This window comes from Rhinichthys klamathensis, unplaced genomic scaffold (genome assembly GCF_029890125.1).
Source record: "Rhinichthys klamathensis goyatoka isolate OS25496 unplaced genomic scaffold, OSU_Roscu_1.1 h1tg000369l_1, whole genome shotgun sequence".
Taxonomy (NCBI): domain Eukaryota; kingdom Metazoa; phylum Chordata; class Actinopteri; order Cypriniformes; family Leuciscidae; genus Rhinichthys; species Rhinichthys klamathensis.
The window spans coordinates 334,026-353,647 of record NW_026606877.1 but is presented as its reverse complement, the minus strand read 5'-3'; the positions used below and the strand labels follow the sequence as shown (position 1 = coordinate 353,647).

The 19,622-nt window shown below is 41.5% G+C and overlaps 1 protein-coding gene across 6 annotated transcripts in view; it reads right to left on the bottom strand.

The window, feature by feature from the left end:
• Positions 1 to 278: 278 nt before the first annotated feature.
• The window catches only part of mef2cb (myocyte enhancer factor 2cb), a 78,275-nt gene continuing 58,931 nt past the window's right edge, over positions 279 to 19,622 (bottom strand). For 2 of the 6 annotated variants that reach the window (XM_056233342.1, XM_056233344.1), the window contains 7 exons: positions 19,233 to 19,379; positions 16,232 to 16,376; positions 14,986 to 15,060; positions 4,193 to 4,365; positions 3,126 to 3,255; positions 2,471 to 2,606; positions 279 to 1,485 (listed from right to left, as the gene is read on the bottom strand). In XM_056233342.1, coding sequence (XP_056089317.1) covers positions 1,122 to 1,485; positions 2,471 to 2,606; positions 3,126 to 3,255; positions 4,193 to 4,365; positions 14,986 to 15,060; positions 16,232 to 16,376; positions 19,233 to 19,379 — 1,170 coding nt within the window. In that variant the 3' untranslated portion in view covers positions 279 to 1,121. Of the gene's footprint in view, positions 1,486 to 2,470; positions 2,607 to 3,125; positions 3,256 to 4,192; positions 4,366 to 14,985; positions 15,061 to 16,231; positions 16,377 to 18,983; positions 19,122 to 19,232; positions 19,380 to 19,622 lie in introns of all 6 variants that reach the window. The other 4 variants (XM_056233348.1, XM_056233347.1, XM_056233346.1 and 1 more) reach the window with 4 other exon arrangements.

Here is a 19,622-nt window from a genome sequence, read left to right as displayed (position 1 = left end):
ATCATTTCTCGTATAAGCAAAGCTATCAAAACACATTCTGGCTCTTATAAACTACAAAAAGCCACAAAAATGCTTTGCATTGTATTCCTTTTTGATATGAAAATAGAAGCAAGTGTATCATACATTTTTTTTCTCTTTTTCCTCTTTTAATACTGAACAACAACTGCAAGTCCTAGGTTTAAATGTCATCAGACTGAAGTAACATGGCTCTTAATTGAAAGTCCTTCATCTCGGCGATGCCACTCTGTCCTGCTATTTCCTTTCCTTCAGCAGGAGAGTTTTTGTTTCCTGAAATACCCACTCCCCCATAACTTAACCAAGGAACCTGCACATATATCAGTACAATCCTTCGAAATTCTTGCATAACAGTTTTGTTTGTGTGAAATCAGCAATATTGACCAACCTTGACCCTTCCCCCGTGTCCCAGCCTTGTCTCTATGTACAATACGTTGAACCTGCAACATGACATTGTCACCCATAACATACATTTAGCGAAGGGGCCCTCTGAATAGAGTGGCACAAAAAAAAAAAAAGGAATCTGTACATATTGTACTGGTACATCAACTCAAGTGCTAAGCTGTCACCTCTCTGCTGTGCTCCTCTTGTGGCTGAACATCACTGAGGCAAGGACTTTACAAAAAAAAAAAAAAAGAAAGAAAAAAAGATCCAAGAGTACCTGACACTTTTTGTTGGTTTCTTACTCTGCATACATGTACACCTACACAACGTGTAAATATATATGCATATGTGGTAATTCTTTACATTGTATTCCACACACTGCACAAGTAATGCATAGTAGCCCGCCCACTAAACCCTCCCCAACCCGGTTTGTACTAGTCCTCCTTCCTGTTTCCCTCCCTGAAAACCCGTCAATCACAACAATACGTATATCAGACACACTCTGATGAAATAATAATAGTTAAAAACAAATGTTACAGGTCATTACGAGAGCACTTCCTCCCCTCTCCACAGCAAATCAGAGAATAAGGGGAGCGCAATGATTGTGACTTGTCATAAACGGCAGAGAGAAAGCGAGAACGAGTGAGGCGCCGTGGAACCACGTGGCATCGCGCGGGGAGGTCAAGATCGAGGATTGGGCTGTCCAAAGGGGGCACCGCTTATCATGTGGCCCACCCCTCCGAGAGGCGGACGCGCTTGATGGATGGGCTGTCTTGCTCGTCCAGGCCGGGCCGGCCCAATCCTAAGGGCGAATGGAAGTCGGGACGGTGATCGTCGCGGTCGCTGCCCTCGTGCGAGCTGCCGCAGCTACTGAGGCTGTCGGCCGGGGAGCGTCCCGAGTCCTGGCGCCCCTGTGTGAGCGGGCCCTGGTGCTGCTGGTGAGACGGTAGCTGGCCGTAGCCTCCTGGTGTGGTGCTGCTGGATCGATCTCTAGGAGGAGAAACAGGTTCGGACTTGATGTGCAGGCTTTGAGTAGAGGGCAGGGAGAGATTTGAACCCTGACATAAGTGAGAGCTAGAGCAATTTCTGTAGGAAGGAAAGGAAATGAAGGGGGTTACGAACGAGTGCTCGTGCACTCCTGTACACAGGTGGCAGAGATACAATCAAATCAGTGACATTTGTCTAAAAGTACTCAAACATGGTTATTGCAGAAAGGAAACGATGTTTATTTCCTATATTGACAAAGAACAGTAAGAGAAAGTGCGAGAAAATTGTACATGTTAAAGGTACACTATTGTTCAAAATTAACAAAATACCTCATCAATACCTTCTTCTAAAACGTATGTTTGTCTTAACCTGATTCACTATGCTAAGCCTATTATAAGTGTTTATATTTTAGACTTGTCCAGATGTTTTTCGCACTAAATTGGGCAGACGTCACTCACTTGTGCGTGTCTTGTCAAATCTGTAAATTGAGAAAAGTTGCTCCGACTACTTTGACGTGAGTATGGTGTGGGAGATGTCACAATGAGCGATAAAGGTTGAGATGGAGCAGCTAAATCTCCAACCTCCAGGGAATCACCTGTTTTAAACAACTGAGGGATTTGAAATGTTGTAAAAGCGATGTGGAGATGGTGTTTTTACTGTTTACTTTTATTGAACAGATACATCACCATATGTAGCTATCCAACAGAGCTTATTGTAAAGCACTATCTATTGTGAAGGGCCACTTCATTATGGTTGTTGAAGTGCTGCGTGCTGGAGTTTATTTTCAAGGAAGTACTGTGTCTGTTAATGGGTAAAGCTATAGTAACGTCTTCAGCTAGTCAGCTTGAGATCCTTTCCATCTAAACTGGTTATATCTCCTAATCCTAGTAGTGAATATTTTATGACCAGTAGGATAACAATATTCATATTCGCAAAGCCGAAGCACAACCAAAACAATGTTCTTCTGCAAAATGCATGTAGTTTTGTTTTTTAACCACTAGAGGGCTAAAAGTTACATAGTGTACCTTTAAGTGCATAAGGAATGATGTGTGTATTGGTAATTAAGTGTGTGTGTGTGACTCACCCCAGCTGACTGAGAGCAGAGTGCTGCATGTTCTGAATCTGATGTTGCTGCCATCCGCTCATTGAGCCCAGATGCAGAGTGTTGGCACTGTTGAAGCCAGATATAGAGGACAGATCTGCACTGCTCAGAGAATATTCTAGAAGAAAAACACATGATCAGGGTTAATATTTGCATCCTAAACAATTGATGCAGCTTTTCTAGATAACAATAGCTCCGCCTGCTGGAGAGACAGAGCTACACACAGACTAGACAAAAAAAAAAGAAGAAAAAAAAAAAGGATGAGATTCTGAATTAATTTTTTTCTGGGTTTAATTCATATAAAAAGAGCTAAATAATAATAATAAAAAAGCAATATGAAAATCTATTTGAAAATACGTAGGTTAATTTTTACATCTGATTATGCTCATTTACAGTAATTACAGTAGTAATAGATTACTGAACAGTATTTTAAATTGATGCACTAATTGTATTATATTATATTAAATTTGTTAATTTATTTATTAATAAACATTAAACATTAAAATGACTAAATTTAATGGTATAACTATAAAAAAAAAAAAAATATTCCTCTATAGTAAAACATTTGAAACATTCTGATTAAGATGTTAATGTGTGTATAACATGTTGTGAGATTTAGTGTAGTTGAGGTACCTACCAGTACCATATGAGGTGGAAATGGCTGATGGGTAACCGCCCATTCCCTGCCCCGGTAGAGTGGGTGTCGCTACAGAAACCACTGGGGTCGCCAGTGACTGTGCAGACTGAGAGTTGTTTATTCTCTGGTTCTATAAGAAGAGGAAGAGAGCAGAAGAACACATACAGATGACTTGTCACGTCAAGAGGCTTGAACATAATCTGTATCTTCATCAAACAAACGAGGGAGCCAAAATAATGAAGGAAAAAAATGGCCATTTGACATGAAGCACCACTGAACCTTCTCAACCTATGATTTACAATCCCTCATAGGGCACTTGGTCGCTATAGAAACTCAAGGTCTCCAAGGCAACAGAACCAGTAAAAGAGGGGTTGGAGGTGGTTTTTTTTTTCCTGGCTTGATGACTGAATTATGCGACAGAGATTAAGAAAAGAAAAGCAGCGATAAGCAGAGATGGACATGGAGGGGTCAATAAGACCTGAGAACGAGACGACTCTTATAACCACTAGATGTCACTCTGGAGCTTGCTTGTGTAGATGTTCCTAGTTCACTAATACGAAATTGCGTTTAAGCACTTGTGCATCGCCCTATTGGCATTAGAACAATAAGCTAAACAACATCTGACCACACACTGGTCTGATCATTTGATGTGTATGAGGATGACAAATGGCCTTCAGATCTACTAGCCTACGCATGTCACTGGTTTGAGTGACAGTGTCACTTACCAATAGAAGGTCAACATCCTCAGACTGATGGCAGTAAAGGGAGGGTGATAAATCCAGAATTAGTGTCATTGACTGACAGTGAGTGCAGCTCATAGCCGCCTACGACACTACGTGAAGCTACAGACCCGTACTTCACCAAACAACACCAAAGCTGCTGAGGAGACTAAGTATGATGTTTCTAATAGGACTCTAACCTGTGCTTATTAGATAGTGAAACTACTGGAGAGGAAATGAGAAGAAAGGAGAGGAGAACCACGGAGGGTTACGAAGGAACCGAGGCGTGTGGTTTTATGGATGTGGTACTATCGTGGCTGTTAGTAAAATTCAACACAACACACTTACGATGGAGGGCATGTTGTTCTTTGCCCCGGGTGGGATGAGCACTCGTAGGTCAGGCTTACGGCTGTTCATCCCCAGGTTCACCGGTGGAGGGGACTTGGCCTGCATGCTCTTGTTCATTCCTCCGGAGGACACCAGAAGTCCTGGAGAGTTACGGTGGTTTCCATAGCCATTTCCTAATGAGAGACAGAAAGGGAGGGGGAAAAGGCGTTAAGGGAGGGGGGAAAGGCGTTAGACACAACAGAGCCAAATTGAGTACATCAAACTTTCACCATGGCACCCAATTTAAGCAAGCTTCATTTCACTCTCTCGCCTGCACCAGAATGCATCATTTCCACCGTCATCTACTGTGAAGCTTCCATTCAAGCCTGTCTGCAGCTCTCCACACGGTTCTAGTGAGCCTTCACCACATGCAGCCATTAAACACTGTTTTATCCGTTCTGGAGTATTGCAAGCATCTTTCACCAAGAATGTGCTCTTTCAATTCAATGTTTCCACACCATTTCACACAACTTTCACCTCCTCCACCACCCATTCATTTGTACCAAGCACTTGGTCAACACACCCTCTCATTCACCCTCCATCAAACCAAGCCAGACTAATTCAGCTACCCCAAATCACCCCGTCACGCTCAGATGATTTTCACTCATGAAATTATTATGATTAAACATATTATTTTTTCTCGGCCGCTGCATGAGGAAAAAGATCCAAGCTCACAGTTCAACCGATTGTCACGGATAAGCTACTTAATTTTGTCACTGATTCATAAGATAAAACATGTTCTGAAAATATTTGTTTTAAAACAGTAACATTTTAACTTTGAAAATAAGCAGAGATTAAATAAAATTGTATTTATTTTCTTCGTCAAAATGATGATGTTACATTATCACTCATTATCCCTTAAACCCCTTAAAAATGCAATACTTTATATAGATGTAAAATATAATACAAAAATAAATTATAAATATAAAATAAAATTGTAAAATATAATAAGCTTAAAATTAAGCTGCAGAGTTAAACATGTTTTTTTTAAATGTAGGCCTATTTATATAAAGTAAAAACTAAACTAAACTAAACGTAACTAAAGTAAAAACTAAACTAAACTAAACTAAACTAAACTAAAGTAAAAACTAAACTAAACTAAACTAAACTAAACTAAACTAAACTAAACTAAACTAAACTAAACTAAACTAAACTAAACTAAAAACTAAACTAAACTAAACTAAACTAAACTAAACTAAACTAAACTAAACTAAACTAAACTAAACTAAACTAAACTAAACCAAACCAAACCAAAGCCGGAGAAAAAGATAAGGTTTCATAAGGCTTCACAGTTCTGTCACCTACTTTTTTTGTCAACAGTATCTGGTATTTAGGAAAACATTTACTGAAAAAATAGAAAAAAACAACAACACTTTGGTAGGATTAATCGTTTTTTTTATTATTATTAATTTAAAAAAGGCCGGGCCTAAAGTTTAATTCATGCTAATATTTTCTTTATGACATGCATTATGGTGAAAACTATGATGCGAGTCACTGATCCTCTCCTCGTCTCTTTTAAGTGAGGTCTTTGGTCTTCAGCTATGGCGTATTCATGACAGACTGCTTAAATGTTTCTGTTTCAGAGCAAACTGTTGCAGCATCATGTCTCTTTAAAAAAGTTGAGAGATGAAAATGTGGAGTGTGGGTAGATAAAGATAAAGAGAGAGAGGAGGCTCATTTTGTTCCTCTCGTGGTTTTGCGGTAAGGAGCCAGGTGTTTGATGAATAGAGACAGGTGGCATTGGTAACTCATGGTGCTTTAAGAGCTGATGTCAAATGAGAGCAAAACAGTAAAAACTTCATTAGGTAAAACATTTTAGTTCTGTATTATTGTTCTTTTTGAGCAGAACACCACTGGTTTTGTTCCAACACTTTATATGAATTAAATTCATAAATGGATTTTGAATATTCCAGTCGTTTCAAGACCCTTTATTTCAACTGTAAAGGATCACTCCAAGTCCCATCTGGAGCACAATGGGAAGGTTGCCACTATCACATCTCATTTCCCAAGGCAGCAGTCTCTATGAATGACATAAAATGCATGGCCCTTAACTACTGACAGTGAAGGTCGTCATTTGGCAATCAATGATAAATACATGTGTGCACATGTGGCTTTCTCTTATGACTACCAGAAGTGGATCAGACAAGCAATCTTTATTCCTCATCCACAATTGCTAACCCAACTTCATCATCTCCAAAGAACCAGAGGGGTACATTATAACTGGAAAAAAAAATAGGAGGGATTGAGGAAAGAAGTCTTTGTTTCAATCCAAATCCCTCTTTTTTTTTGCTTTCGAGGGGGAAAATGTGAAGTGCTGCATGGCTTTTGCCACTTAAAAGAGGGTTAGGAATTATACGGTAGACATAAATGAATTTCCCAATCATACACTCAAAAAGAAAACTAGACGCAGATGTCGTCCTCAGCAATTTCGCCCTGGTGATCTTTCTTTAATTTGAAGGCGATGGTTTTTGTTGTTTTCAAATGAGGAGTCTTGAAAGCGCAATTTGCACGATTCAAGGAAAAGAAGGAGGACATGAGTCGGGAACCAGGAAGAGCAACTGTGATTGTGAGAGATTGTGTTAGTACAAGTGTGAGCGGGTGGATGTACGTACAGTGCCATGTGCACTGATGCATTTCCTGTCTCCTCATACATAGTGAAGTACAGGGCTCGAAAAACAGCTGGCTGGAGCTCTTCTCTAAACACTTAAACAGCCACACTTCATTGTTTGCAGTGGAGATGAGGAAATAAAACTGCATTTGATCCCCTTAAAATACATTTCCACACTTATAAAGGAATATAACGGCGGGCTCAGTACAAGTTGAGCTCAATCGACAGCACTCGTGGCATAATGCTGATTGCCACAAAAAATTCTCTCTCTCTCGCTCTCTCTCTAAAAAAACAGTAATCTAGGTTACAATGCAACACTTACAATAGACGTGAACCGGGGCAATTCATGCACATACAAATATTCACTGTTTCTATAGTATAGCACAATTTTACTAAGAATTGTTTTCTAAAAAATAACATTTGTATTTAAAGTTTCCGTGTAAAGTTATAACTTTGACGCAATGCCATAAACTACTGTAAAAATAATGATTTAAGATTTAACAGATGAATTAATGTACCTGCTTTTATAAACTTATAATCTGCACGTTTCCGTTTTTAAATCTTTTAAAATGTTACCCCCTTAAATATATATATATATTTTTTTGGCCCCATTCACGTCCATTATAAGTGGCCCCATTCACTTCCAGCATGTGTGCTGGTATCATGTCACATATGCTGTTGATTGTGCTTAACTTGTTTCTGGTTTTGAAGCCAAAATATTCCTTTAAAGTCTTTTAACGAAATAAACTAACCATATATAATGTTTACTGAATATCTGTGCAACTGCATTTGAAACTTTTTAGGTTCAAGCTATTTGACCAATACACCGTGAGAAAATCCAAACACTTTCTGTAATTATTACAGCACAAAAGGACTGATCGATAGAACCATTAATAGAGACTGGCCTCTGTTCTGCTCTGGTAACCATAGAAACATGTGATTTCATGATATGTGCAGGTTAAGGGGCCTGTACAGTACAGTACACCCTGAGCCAATCATAAACACGTGGACTGCTCACATCACACGGACCGAGATCTATTTAACAACAAGAGCGCTGCCATTGGCAGGCACATTGCTAAGCACCCTCAAACGCAAGCAAGAGCACCCTCATATGATACTGTAATAATATATTGGTGAAACAGATTTGGCAAATGCTCCAGTGCATATATGTGTTTGCGCTCTGAAGAACGTCAAATGTATCTATTTACAATGTGTTTTTGCAGTGGTGAGCAATGTAGCCAATCAGAGATATAGTTATTGATCTCTTGAATGCAATGGCTCAAAACGCCCTTTTTATATTCAGTGCTGAGTTATGAATGCTTGTGAAACCTCTCATTAACAAAGTGTAGACACGATATAAGTAATGTAACGGTTACCAGCTGGAGTGCCCTTGAGAGCCACCAGAGGGGACTCCACATCAGACTCTCACGTTCACTCACAGACTACATTTCCCATAACTCACTGCCCGGACTCATCACTGATCACAATCACCTGTACCTCATTCTCTGATTGCATTCACCTGTGTGTCATCATCCTGTTAGTCTCAGTCCATATATACCATGCTCATTCATTCACTCACCGCGAAGTCTTGTTTTGCTGCTGCGAACATTTCCAAGCGTTTTCCCATGTATATTCCTGCCTGTTTTGACCTTGTCTGTTCCTGATCTTCTGCCTGGTTCCTGTATCCTTCCTGTTTGCTGCCTGCCCTGATATCCTGCCTGTTTACTGACCACGATTTTGCCTGATCTTCTCTGCTGTGTTTGCTGGTGTTTGACCCTTGCCTGGTGACTACTCTGTTAAATAAAGGACAAGCTGCACTTGGATCTGAACGTCTCCTATGCTTCGTAACAGAAGACTTCGCCACACCGAGATCCAGCAGCGATGCCAACTATGAGTCCAGACGTCCAAATCATGCGTCTCCGTCAGGAGAATCGGTCCATTGAAGACTATGTCGCGGAGTTTATTGAACTGGCACATCTCACCTCAATGAACACAGAGTGCCAGATGATCTTTTTCCGAGGAGGACTATCTGAACCGCTCAGTTCATTCATGCCCTTGCATGACCCTCACGGGACATTAGAGAGCTATATTGAACTGGCCCTTCTGTTAAGCGGTTCAGTGTATACGGTGGGTGTGGTAGATGAGGAACTCCGTGAACCCACAGTATCCCCTCAGCCTGAGTTTCACGTCAGCCACGACGAGCCTGAGTTTCTCCACGTCACACCAACCATAAAGCCTGCCACCAGATCGGTCTATGGCCGCCCAGGACTGGTTTCCAGCGTGGCAGATTCCCCGCTGATGTCTGCACGTGGTGCCAAGAGGGCCATTGTTTCAGGGTCTCGTCCTGCCGAGACCGTCCAGCCAGAGTCTCATCCCGCAGAGACCGTCCCGCCAGAGACCGCCGAGCAAGAGACTGAGCTTCACGTCACTTCTGCCGATCCAGAGACTGAGCTTCACGTCACTTCTGCCGATCCAGAGACTGAGCTTCACGTCATTTCTGCCGATCCAGAGACTGAGCTTCACGTCACTTCTGCCGATCCAGAGACTGAGCTTCACGTCACTTCTGCCGATCCAGAGACTGAGCTTCACGTCACTTCTGCCGATCCAGAGACTGAGCTTCACGTCACTTCTGCCGATCCAGAGACTGAGCTTCACGTCACTTCTGCCGATCCAGAGACTGAGCTTCACGTCACTTCTGCCGATCCAGAGACTGAGCTTCACGTCACTTCTGCCGATCCAGAGACTGAGCTTCACGTCACTTCTGCCGATCCAGAGACTGAGCTTCACGTCACTTCTGCCGATCCAGAGACTAAGCTTCACGTCACTTCTGCCGATCCAGCGACTGAGCTTCACATCACTTCTGCCAATCTTGATCCTGATCCTGAGCCTGATCCTGATCCTGTGTCTTCAGACAAGATGGCCGACTCCACGCCTGTGTCTTCGGACAAGATGGCCGACTCCACGCCAGTGTCTACGGACAAGATGGCCGCCTCCGAGCCAGTGTCTACGGACAAGATGGCCGCCTCCGAGCCAGTGTCTACGGACAAGATGGCCGCCTCCGAGCCAGTGTCTACGGACAAGATGGCCGTCGTCACAGAGTCTGTTCCTGTTCCTGAGCCAGAGCCAGAGTCTGTTCCAGTTCCTGAGCCGGTGTCTGTTCCTCAGCCGGTGCCTGTTCCTGCGCCGTGGCCGCCCGAGGGGTCTTCACTGCCGTGGCCGCCCGAGGGGTCTTCACCGCCGTGGCCGCCCGAGGGGTCTTCACCGCCGTGGTCGCCCGAGGGGTCTTCACCGCCGTGGCCGCCCGAGGGGTCTTCACCGCCGTGGCCGCCCGAGGGGTCTTCACCGCCGTGGCCGCCCAAAGGGTCTTCACCGCCCGAAGGGTCTTCACCGCTGTGGCCGCCCGAAGGGTCTTCACCGCCTGGGCCGCCCGATGGACTGTCTGCTCCGCCCTGGCCGCCCGATGGACTGTCTGCTCCGCCCTGGTCGCCTGCACAGCCTGCTCTGCCCTGGTCGCCTGCACAGCCTGCTCCGCCCTGGTCGCCTGCACAGCCTGCTCCGCCCTGGTCGCCTGCACAGCCTGCTCCGCCCTGGTCGCCTGCACAGCCTGCTCCGCCCTGGTCGCCTGCACAGCCTGCTCCGCCCTGGTCGCCTGCACAGCCTGCTCCGCCCTGGTCGCCTGCACAGCCTGCTCCGCCCTGGTCGCCTGCACTGCCTGCTCCGCCCTGGTCTCCAGTCTTGCCGCAGTCTCCAGGTCCTCTTCCGCTCCATGGGCCTGGCCCTCCATCCCGCCCCCAGGTCCGCCTCCGCTCCACCTCCCTCCTGGACAATTTGAGGAGCGTCTGGAATCCGCTCCTTAAAGGGGGGGCTATGTAACGGTTACCAGCTGGAGTGCCCTTGAGAGCCACCAGAGGGGACTCCACATCAGACTCTCACGTTCACTCACAGACTACATTTCCCATAACTCACTGCCCGGACTCATCACTGATCACAATCACCTGTACCTCATTCTCTGATTGCATTCACCTGTGTGTCATCATCCTGTTAGTCTCAGTCCATATATACCATGCTCATTCATTCACTCACCGCGAAGTCTTGTTTTGCTGCTGCGAACATTTCCAAGCGTTTTCCCATGTATATTCCTGCCTGTTTTGACCTTGTCTGTTCCTGATCTTCTGCCTGGTTCCTGTATCCTTCCTGTTTGCTGCCTGCCCTGATATCCTGCCTGTTTACTGACCACGATTTTGCCTGATCTTCTCTGCTGTGTTTGCTGGTGTTTGACCCTTGCCTGGTGACTACTCTGTTAAATAAAGGACAAGCTGCACTTGGATCTGAACGTCTCCTATGCTTCGTAACAAGTAAGAGATTTATTCTGCATTGCTGCCAGCTTCATTGATTTTAATGGACTTTTGTGAGATCGCAATGAACTGACAAAGCGACAGCGTTTTAGTGATTGTAAAGGGAGCGATCTTGGCTCGCTTTCGAGGCTACAGCCTATATAATCCATTGAATAAAACTATTGTCATGCTGCTAAAAGGACCGACGGCCAATTGCATGCTGCAAAGTTTCGGATTCACTCTGTACAGGATAGAAATATGGCATGTTAAAATAGTAATGCAGCAGTATAAAGGCAGACTAATAGATTAATAGAAACATATTCGTAGCAAATTTTTTAAATAAATTCTATTCCAACTATTGGTAAAAGTGATGACTTGTAAATAACCTTAAATGTCTCACTGTACACTGCTATGGAGGAGTCGTTGCTCAGCCTACATCTGCACTGTACTAGAGCACCCTCAGTGATTTGATTCTGGAAACAGGCCTGGCCATTGGTGATTAGCAATACCAAGCAAGAGTTAAAGTGACCCGTCGACAGCAGACAGACGGAGACGATGAGTTCAACTAAGGACGTGTGCTAGACACTGGTGATGAATGAGCCACGGCGACTTGATTTATGGATCAGAAGCGGCACAGCTGGGATTCAGGTGGCCAAAAAGTAGCACGAAACTCATTTATCTCAGGCTTTTTTTTTTGTTGCCGTTGCTTGTTCTGTAAGTCACTGAAAACGGCATCTCAGATTCAAAACCAGTGCGCTATAGGCCAAAACAGTGTCCATCTTCTGACTCACGCTGTTTCCCTTGCAAAAGCCACACAAGTATCTTCCCTGTGCGCTTGTGGCCCAGCTATCGCCCTCACAATGGGGAAGTACTAAAATTACAGCTGCCCAGAAACGAGCGGTCCCCTCCTCACACACAAATCGCCTGATGTGTACACGTGATAAAGGAGCCGATTCTATTTCTGGGGCTCCGCAGAGGAGGCTTAACTGTAAATGGGCTTGGCCTAAGTTTCCACTCAGCGTCAAAGCGAGCTGACCAGCTAGTGTGGTTAAGCACACGTTTGCTTTCCCTGCGAGTTGGACATTCTCTGATTTCTTATTGTGGTGTAACGGTCGCATTAATCCTGTTGTCCGTGTTTGTCGACTCGGTGTTGAGGTTTCAGGCCAGCCTCGGTTCAAGCAACTGAAAGAACTGCACATGCACTGCTACTTCAAAGACCCGTAAACTGCAGAGGTGTGGTTGGACCAAATGCCTGTAAGCGGTAAATTAACAATAAAAAAACAGAGAAATAAAACACTTAATGGACTTGCAACTCACTCCTTCGAGATAAAATAGACTTTCTCTCATGTGTTGGCTGACCTCTCCATATCTCATAGCACAACATGTGTTGCAGATGCATAAATACACGTAGCAGAGGATTCGCGGTTGTCTGAGAATGCCAGGCTGACAGCCAAACAAATAACTGTCTGCGACGGACATCCTAACATGGCACACTTTGCTAGAAAACACCACTCCATAACATAACTTGAAAAAATATGTTCAAATATATACACACTAGACACTACTGTTCAAAAGTTTTTTTTTGTTTTATGGTTTTGTCTCTTATGCTCACCGAGGCTGTTTATTTGATCAAAAAATACAATAAAAACATTTCAAATAACGGTTTTCTATTTTAATATTTGTAAAATGTAATTTATTGCTGTGATGACAAAGCTGAATTTCCAGCACCATTACTCCAGTCTTCACTCTTCAGTGTCACATGATCCTTCAGAAATCATTCTAATATGCTGATTTGGTGTCAAGAAACATTTATTATTATTATTATCAATGTTGTAAATAGTTGTGCTGCTTAATATTTGTGTAAAAAAAAACCTCTCACTTTTGATCAACTACATGCATCCTTGCTGAATACAATTTTAATTTCTTTAAAAAAAAAAATCTTACTGGGTCCAAACTTGTGACTGGTATATATATAAAAAAAAGTACTTATATATTATTAATTATTGTATTAATAGTATATTTAGATTTATATATTTATTGCTATGGTTTCATTCTTAATGCAATGCCTGTATACTACTACTAATACTAATAATAATAATAAATCAGTCATTAAAAAAAAAGGACACTAAAAGTCTTGGAATCAATAAGTAACTAAGGCTGCTAGAAGAGAGCGAGAGAAAAGGAGTCATGAATATTCATGTATTCTCTATTAGACCATTAAAAGGCTGCTTGTGTCGTTTGACTCTCTTCAACTCTTGTTTCCAGAGTTGTGGCCTACATCAACTCCACACTGTGCCCTGTGTTAGCCTGTCATCGGCACAATGGCTATATTTGATGGCTGGAGACCTTGAATGTGGACAGCAGGGCCACACCAACAAGTGGTACTTTTGTGCATTCGAGACAGTGAGGAGAGGGGGTCAGTTGACAGACCTTACCCTCGCCCTCATACAATGGACTCAGGGCCAGACAAGGTTACCCAGCTGTGTCTCAGCAACCCGGAGGCCAAGTTCAAAACATCTACTGTCCTGCTTTAAATATCCAAGCCATGCTTCTGCAGTGACCACTGGTTAGTGGTTAAGACTGCAGACACACACACACACACACACGCGCGCAGACGCAAACAGATGCACAGACACGCATACACAGACGTCCACATATACCCACAGACTCTGAGGCAACCACAAGCCAAAGCACCAATCCGACTGTATAACTATTCCTTTCAAGTGGATTGTTCTGGTATATAGAAACTCATATACAAATTCTCCAAAAGGACTGGGCTACTAGATGGAAAAAATATTCCAAGTATGTTTCACTCCAAACACACGGTAGCCCTTATCCTACAAAGGACATAAAGCAGAAGTACAGGGTGAGAGGGGAGCTGTGTGCGCTATCATTTTCAGACAAGAGCTGAAGCAAACAAACAAAGGGACATGGCTCAGACAGTACGGCATATTGCTAATGCCAATATGCTTGTTTACCTCTTTACTAAAAAAGCTGATATTTACAAAGCTTATAGGGATGAACAACATCTCTATATGCTTGAAGAGCACACAACAAGAGTGCGTGCATTTGATTTCACCAAACCTGACAAATTCAGTAAGGAAATGCTTTAATGCTAATTGCACTAAAAGGTTTGGGGTCAATACGATCTATTTTTATAAAAAAAATAATACTTTTATTCATCAAAGATGCATTCAATTGATCAAAAATCACTGTAAGACTTTTATGATGTTACAAAAGATTCATATTTCAAATAAATGTAAAGTAGCACAACTGTATTCAACATTGATACTAATACGAAATGTTTCGTGAGCACCAAATCAGTGAGAAGGATCACGTGACACTGACTGAAGACTGAAACAATGACTGCTGAAAATTCAGCTCAATATTATTGTTTTTACTGTATTTTTGATCAAATAAATGCAGCCTTGGTGAGCATAAGAGACTTCTTTCAAAAGTACAAAAAAATAGTACCGACTCCTCAACTTTTTGCTTAAACTAATATGCTAATTGTATGCTAATACTGATACGCACGTTAACACAACACAACTATTGTACAGTAATTATTTCGCAAGAATTGAAGTGAAAAAACAAAACCAAATATTTTCAGTTACTGAAGCTGTTGGGGTTTGAACCAATCCAGTTCAGTCCAGTTCACTTAATGACTAAAGTCTGCGAAGAAATTACTGTGAATACAAGCCCAGCTTAAACAAACAGAACGTTCTGCTGAAAATTTGCGAGGCTGGTTAGAGCTGGAAGAGAATTCGTGCAGTTATTGGCTGAGTAAAAGTCATGATGGAGAGGGAACATACTGTAGTATGTGGGGATGCCGTCCTTACCAGCACTGGTGCCCGCGCCAGTGGAGAGATCAGTGCCCATCAGACCACCTAGCATGGGAAGAGAAAGAGACAGAGACAGAGAGAGAGAGAGAGAGAGAAAGATTCAGTCACTTCATTGCAGCTGACATCCATATCCTACCACAAAATCTTCCTTCTTAAAACTGTCAGATCATTTATTCAGCTCCATCAAGCCATAGAGATCATCCTCCCTCCCAGCATGTTTAAGAGCGAGGGAGACCGAAAGACAAATATAAGGTGACAGAGACGTGCGTGTGTTTGTGTCTGAGAAGAACAAAACACTGTCCTTTTCCACCTCAGCACACTTTTCTAAGGAGGAAGCGATGTGGCCGACGGGGCTCGTCCGCCGTGTCCAAGAAAAATTACACATTTTTATTTTTAAGCATGCAGGGGAGCAAGTGTGGTCAGAGGCGTGCAGGCTGGGCCAAAACTCATATTTAGCTAAGCGCTCCTGGAACACAGAGCTGATTGCATCAGGAGAAAGCTGTTTTAATGACAGAGCTGTGGGTGAGAGACTCTGTCTAATGAAGCAAGACAACACAACAATAACAAAGTGCCAACGGGATCGTGCTGTACGCTCTAAAAGAAAAGGTTCTCTACAGAACCTTAAAGGGTTCTGGTCAAGTGCATCATATATAAAACCTTTTTTTGGGTTCCCATCATGGAATCATTTTATGGATTTCTTTTTCATTAATTAATTTAATTTGAATTCATTTTATATTTTGATTCAATCGTATCACTTTTAACGGCTTGTAAACATGCTTTATCACTAGAATTTTTTTAAATAATCCATTAAACATGAAAGTATTATGCAATCATTTAAGACATTTCTCCTAATAAAAGCTTTACGCCTATAGAGCCCCACTGAACCTTTTTTTTCTAAAAATGTACGAATATTGGCCATAGGGAAATACAGACAAAAGGACATATGAATATAAATATAGGGGAATGGTGAGTATTAAATTAATTATTGGTAATATTATTCTGTATGTATGACAGAGAATTTGTAACACGTCTAACTTTAATACGATTGTAATTATTATTATTTTTAATAGTATTTTTTAATAGGACTTGGTCACATCAGCAGGATAAAAAAGTAGTTTCAGAGGCAATGAAAGTTATATTTTAATGAAATATATATATTTTACAGTCACACTATGCACAATATGATATATGTATGTGTGTGTGTGTGTGTGTTTACCTGCACTAGGGGGTCTGTGTGTGACCCCGGGTGACATGCTGTTCCTCTGCAGGCTGTGGTGGGCCAGTGGAAGCAGGTTATGATTGCCTGGGTAGATCTGGTTATTCACTGGGATGGGCATCTCGTAGGTGGAAGAGGGCACCGCCTGGTTGGAGACAGAAGCAATAAATACCTTTAAAATACTGATTAGTAACAAACTACAATAATAATGGTGAAAACAAGTTAAACACACTGAATACAAAGGCAAAGCAGTGGGAAAACAAAACTGAATACTTAACCTTTTGCAAAGCAAATTTTTTTTTTTTTGACAAATATATTGAATGCAATGTTGGAAGCTTGTTTCCATCACATAAAAAAATTTAAAAATATAATTGCGCCTTTTTTAATCTCACAATTCTGACTTTTTTCTCACAATTGCGGGTTTACATCTCACAATTATTTTTCTCAGAATTGCGTGATATAAAGTCAAAATTGCAAGTTATAAAGTCAGAATTGGGAGGTATAAACTCGCAATTCTGAGAAAAAAAGTCATTATTTCGAGTTTCTTGACTTTATTTCTCGTAATTGCAAGTTTATATCACATAATTCTGACTTTCTTTCTCGCAATTGCGAGTTTATATCTCACAATTCTGACATAACTCACAAAAAAGTCAGAATTGTGAGATAAAAAGTCGCAATTATCTTTTAAATTGTTTTATTCCGTGGCGGAAACAAGCTTCCATAGCAATGGCATCAATTCTTAGAACTCCCGAGAAGTATTTCTGTCCATGTTCTCTGTTATCTACCCTAAACGAACAGGCTGAGATGACTCTAACCTCTCTAAATCTCTGTAAATCCTTTTGTTCATGTCACTCCAAAAGACACAGGCTTAACCTTGAAGAGAGTCCTTCCTCCTTCACATTATGTTTTCTTAGGGACAAAATAGCCCCTAATTGTAGCCATGTGTCCTAAGGGTCTGTAAGTGCTCATCTGGGAGAGCATCAACTGACAGGAACTGAAGAGGAGCCTCTCGCTCTTTCTCACTCTTTCATTCTTCATTAACTCACAAGGCCACAGCAATCATGGCTTGAGGCAGCCAAATATTTTCTCTCCGCAGAGGTCTTGGCGGGCACAGCTTCACTTTTGTTAGGTGTTCATTTTTCCGTCTTTACCTTCATGTTCTGTTTGGAGTCTCAGAGACCCTAAGGCCTTTTAATAGCTTGAAAAATATTAGTTTGATGCTTCATGACTTTTTTTTGAAATTGTATGAGAACTAATTTATAAACCACATTCTAACCTTATAACACCAATCAGTTATTGTACATTGAAATTTTTTTCCTGGGGTAATAGTCAAATATATTATTAGACCACATACCTAAAAAGTGCTTGTCTACTCTCTGACAAAACAGAGGGATACTGCTTCAGTAAATATTAGCCTAATTTAATTATATAATTGTTTTTAATAAAATGTATTAAAAGTGAAAAGAAAATAAGGGGTCAATATCTAAATTACTATTTTTTTGTTTAATAGGTACATGATTCAGGTCACCCTAAGCAATAATAACAGTCAAGCGTCAAACAGAACATCGGGGAATCTTTAGCATCTTTGCTAAGATTTCTGAACTGCATCCCTATTTTTAAATGAAAGAGATTTCCACATCTTATTGTGTACTTGAGGCTGCACATCTTCGGCATGGTGCCTTTCTTCCTTTTTGTGTTACTGTACTCTCTAACTGGTAAAAATATAACTCAGTCACTGGGACCACAGAGCGAACTGCAACTATCTTCACCACTATTACTGTATTTACCACTCCACCCAACCCAACCTAATTCCTATAACCAATAAAACACTGTAGCTTACTGGACATACAGTATCTTTAATCACAAAATAAATACATATCAAAATCATGCAAGGTGCTAAGACTTCCAACTTTCCTTGAAGATGATCTTTTGTTTCTAACAGCATTGGCAAATTACCTAGACAGACATACAGACAGACAGACAGACAGATAGATAGATAGATAGATAGATAGATAGATAGATAGATAGATAGATAGATAGATAGATAGATAGATAGATAGATAGATAGATAGATAGATAGATAGATAGATAGATAGATAGATAGATAGATAGATAGATAGATAGATAGATAGATAGATGGATGGATAGATTTGTGCTGATTTTTTTATTTAATTATTTTGTTTTTGCTGTGCCATATTTTGAGATATTTGAGAAATAATACTGAACTGATCAATATGAAGCTAACATCATGACTCTCAAGCTTTTTTAAACATGCAGTATATTGTCTTTAGTAGAGCATGCTGTTTTATTTCTCTTAATTCTTTGACACATAAGTAGCTAGGAAAGCACATGCAAGGTCTGCAAATTAATTTGTTGAAATCAATCAGGCTGTAGGTTCGAACATGTAATGAAGAGTATCTATTTCTGAATACCAATCGGTGGAAGGCCTTCCAACGCACAAAACACACTCTGGAGGTTAAAATGACTGTTTTTCTCACAGTAATTGTCTTTGTACTTCTACTTGTTTTAGTCATATCCCAGAAAGGCAATTATCACCCATGCATCCAAGGGCAGTGCCAGTGTATATACTAGATACAGTATATCTACATGATATATATTTTATATGAGATCTATATACGGTACATAAGGTTAAATCAAGATTAGAATGAACTGCTTTGTTTCTCCAAATATGTTTGTTAGCTTTTCCACAAAGCTGTTAGTTTTCAGCCTCTCCTCTCTTCACTGTACTTACAGATATCTTCTGAGTCTTGATCATTAGATCAAACTCTTCGTTAATCTGTTTGTATTTCTCCTCCGTGCGCGGAGTGAGAGCGAGAGCAGACTCGAGCTCCAGGCTCTCGCCGCCTTTGTTCTCCTTCTTGCTCAATGCCTGATGGCCCGCACAGAGCGAACAGTGAGCCAGAGCACAAAGAGAGATAGAAAAAAAAGAGAGAAAGAGAAAGGAAGTGTGAGAGGGCTAGTCTGAAATGCAGGTACTTACACATATCCTCTGTCTGCTGATCATGTGCAGATCAATGTCGTTGTTGAGTTTATGGAACTTGTCGTCTGACTCAGGGCTGTGGCCCACCGAGTCGTCTGCGTCGGGGTCAGGGCTGTCACAGCCATTTAGACCCTTCTTTCTCAGGGTCTGTAAATACAAGTTTGCACACAGTTCAAATACCAACCACCATGTAGTCCCTTAGGTGGGTCATACAAGCTGTATTTAGACAGGATTAAACTGAATGCTTTCCAGAGTTCAAAACCCAACATATACACTATAGCCCACTCCAGTATTTGGGGGAAACTATACCTCAAAAGTGTTGTGTACAGTTATGTACAGTATCGTTCAAAAGATTATAGGGTCAGTGAGACTTTTTTTTTTGAAAGAAAG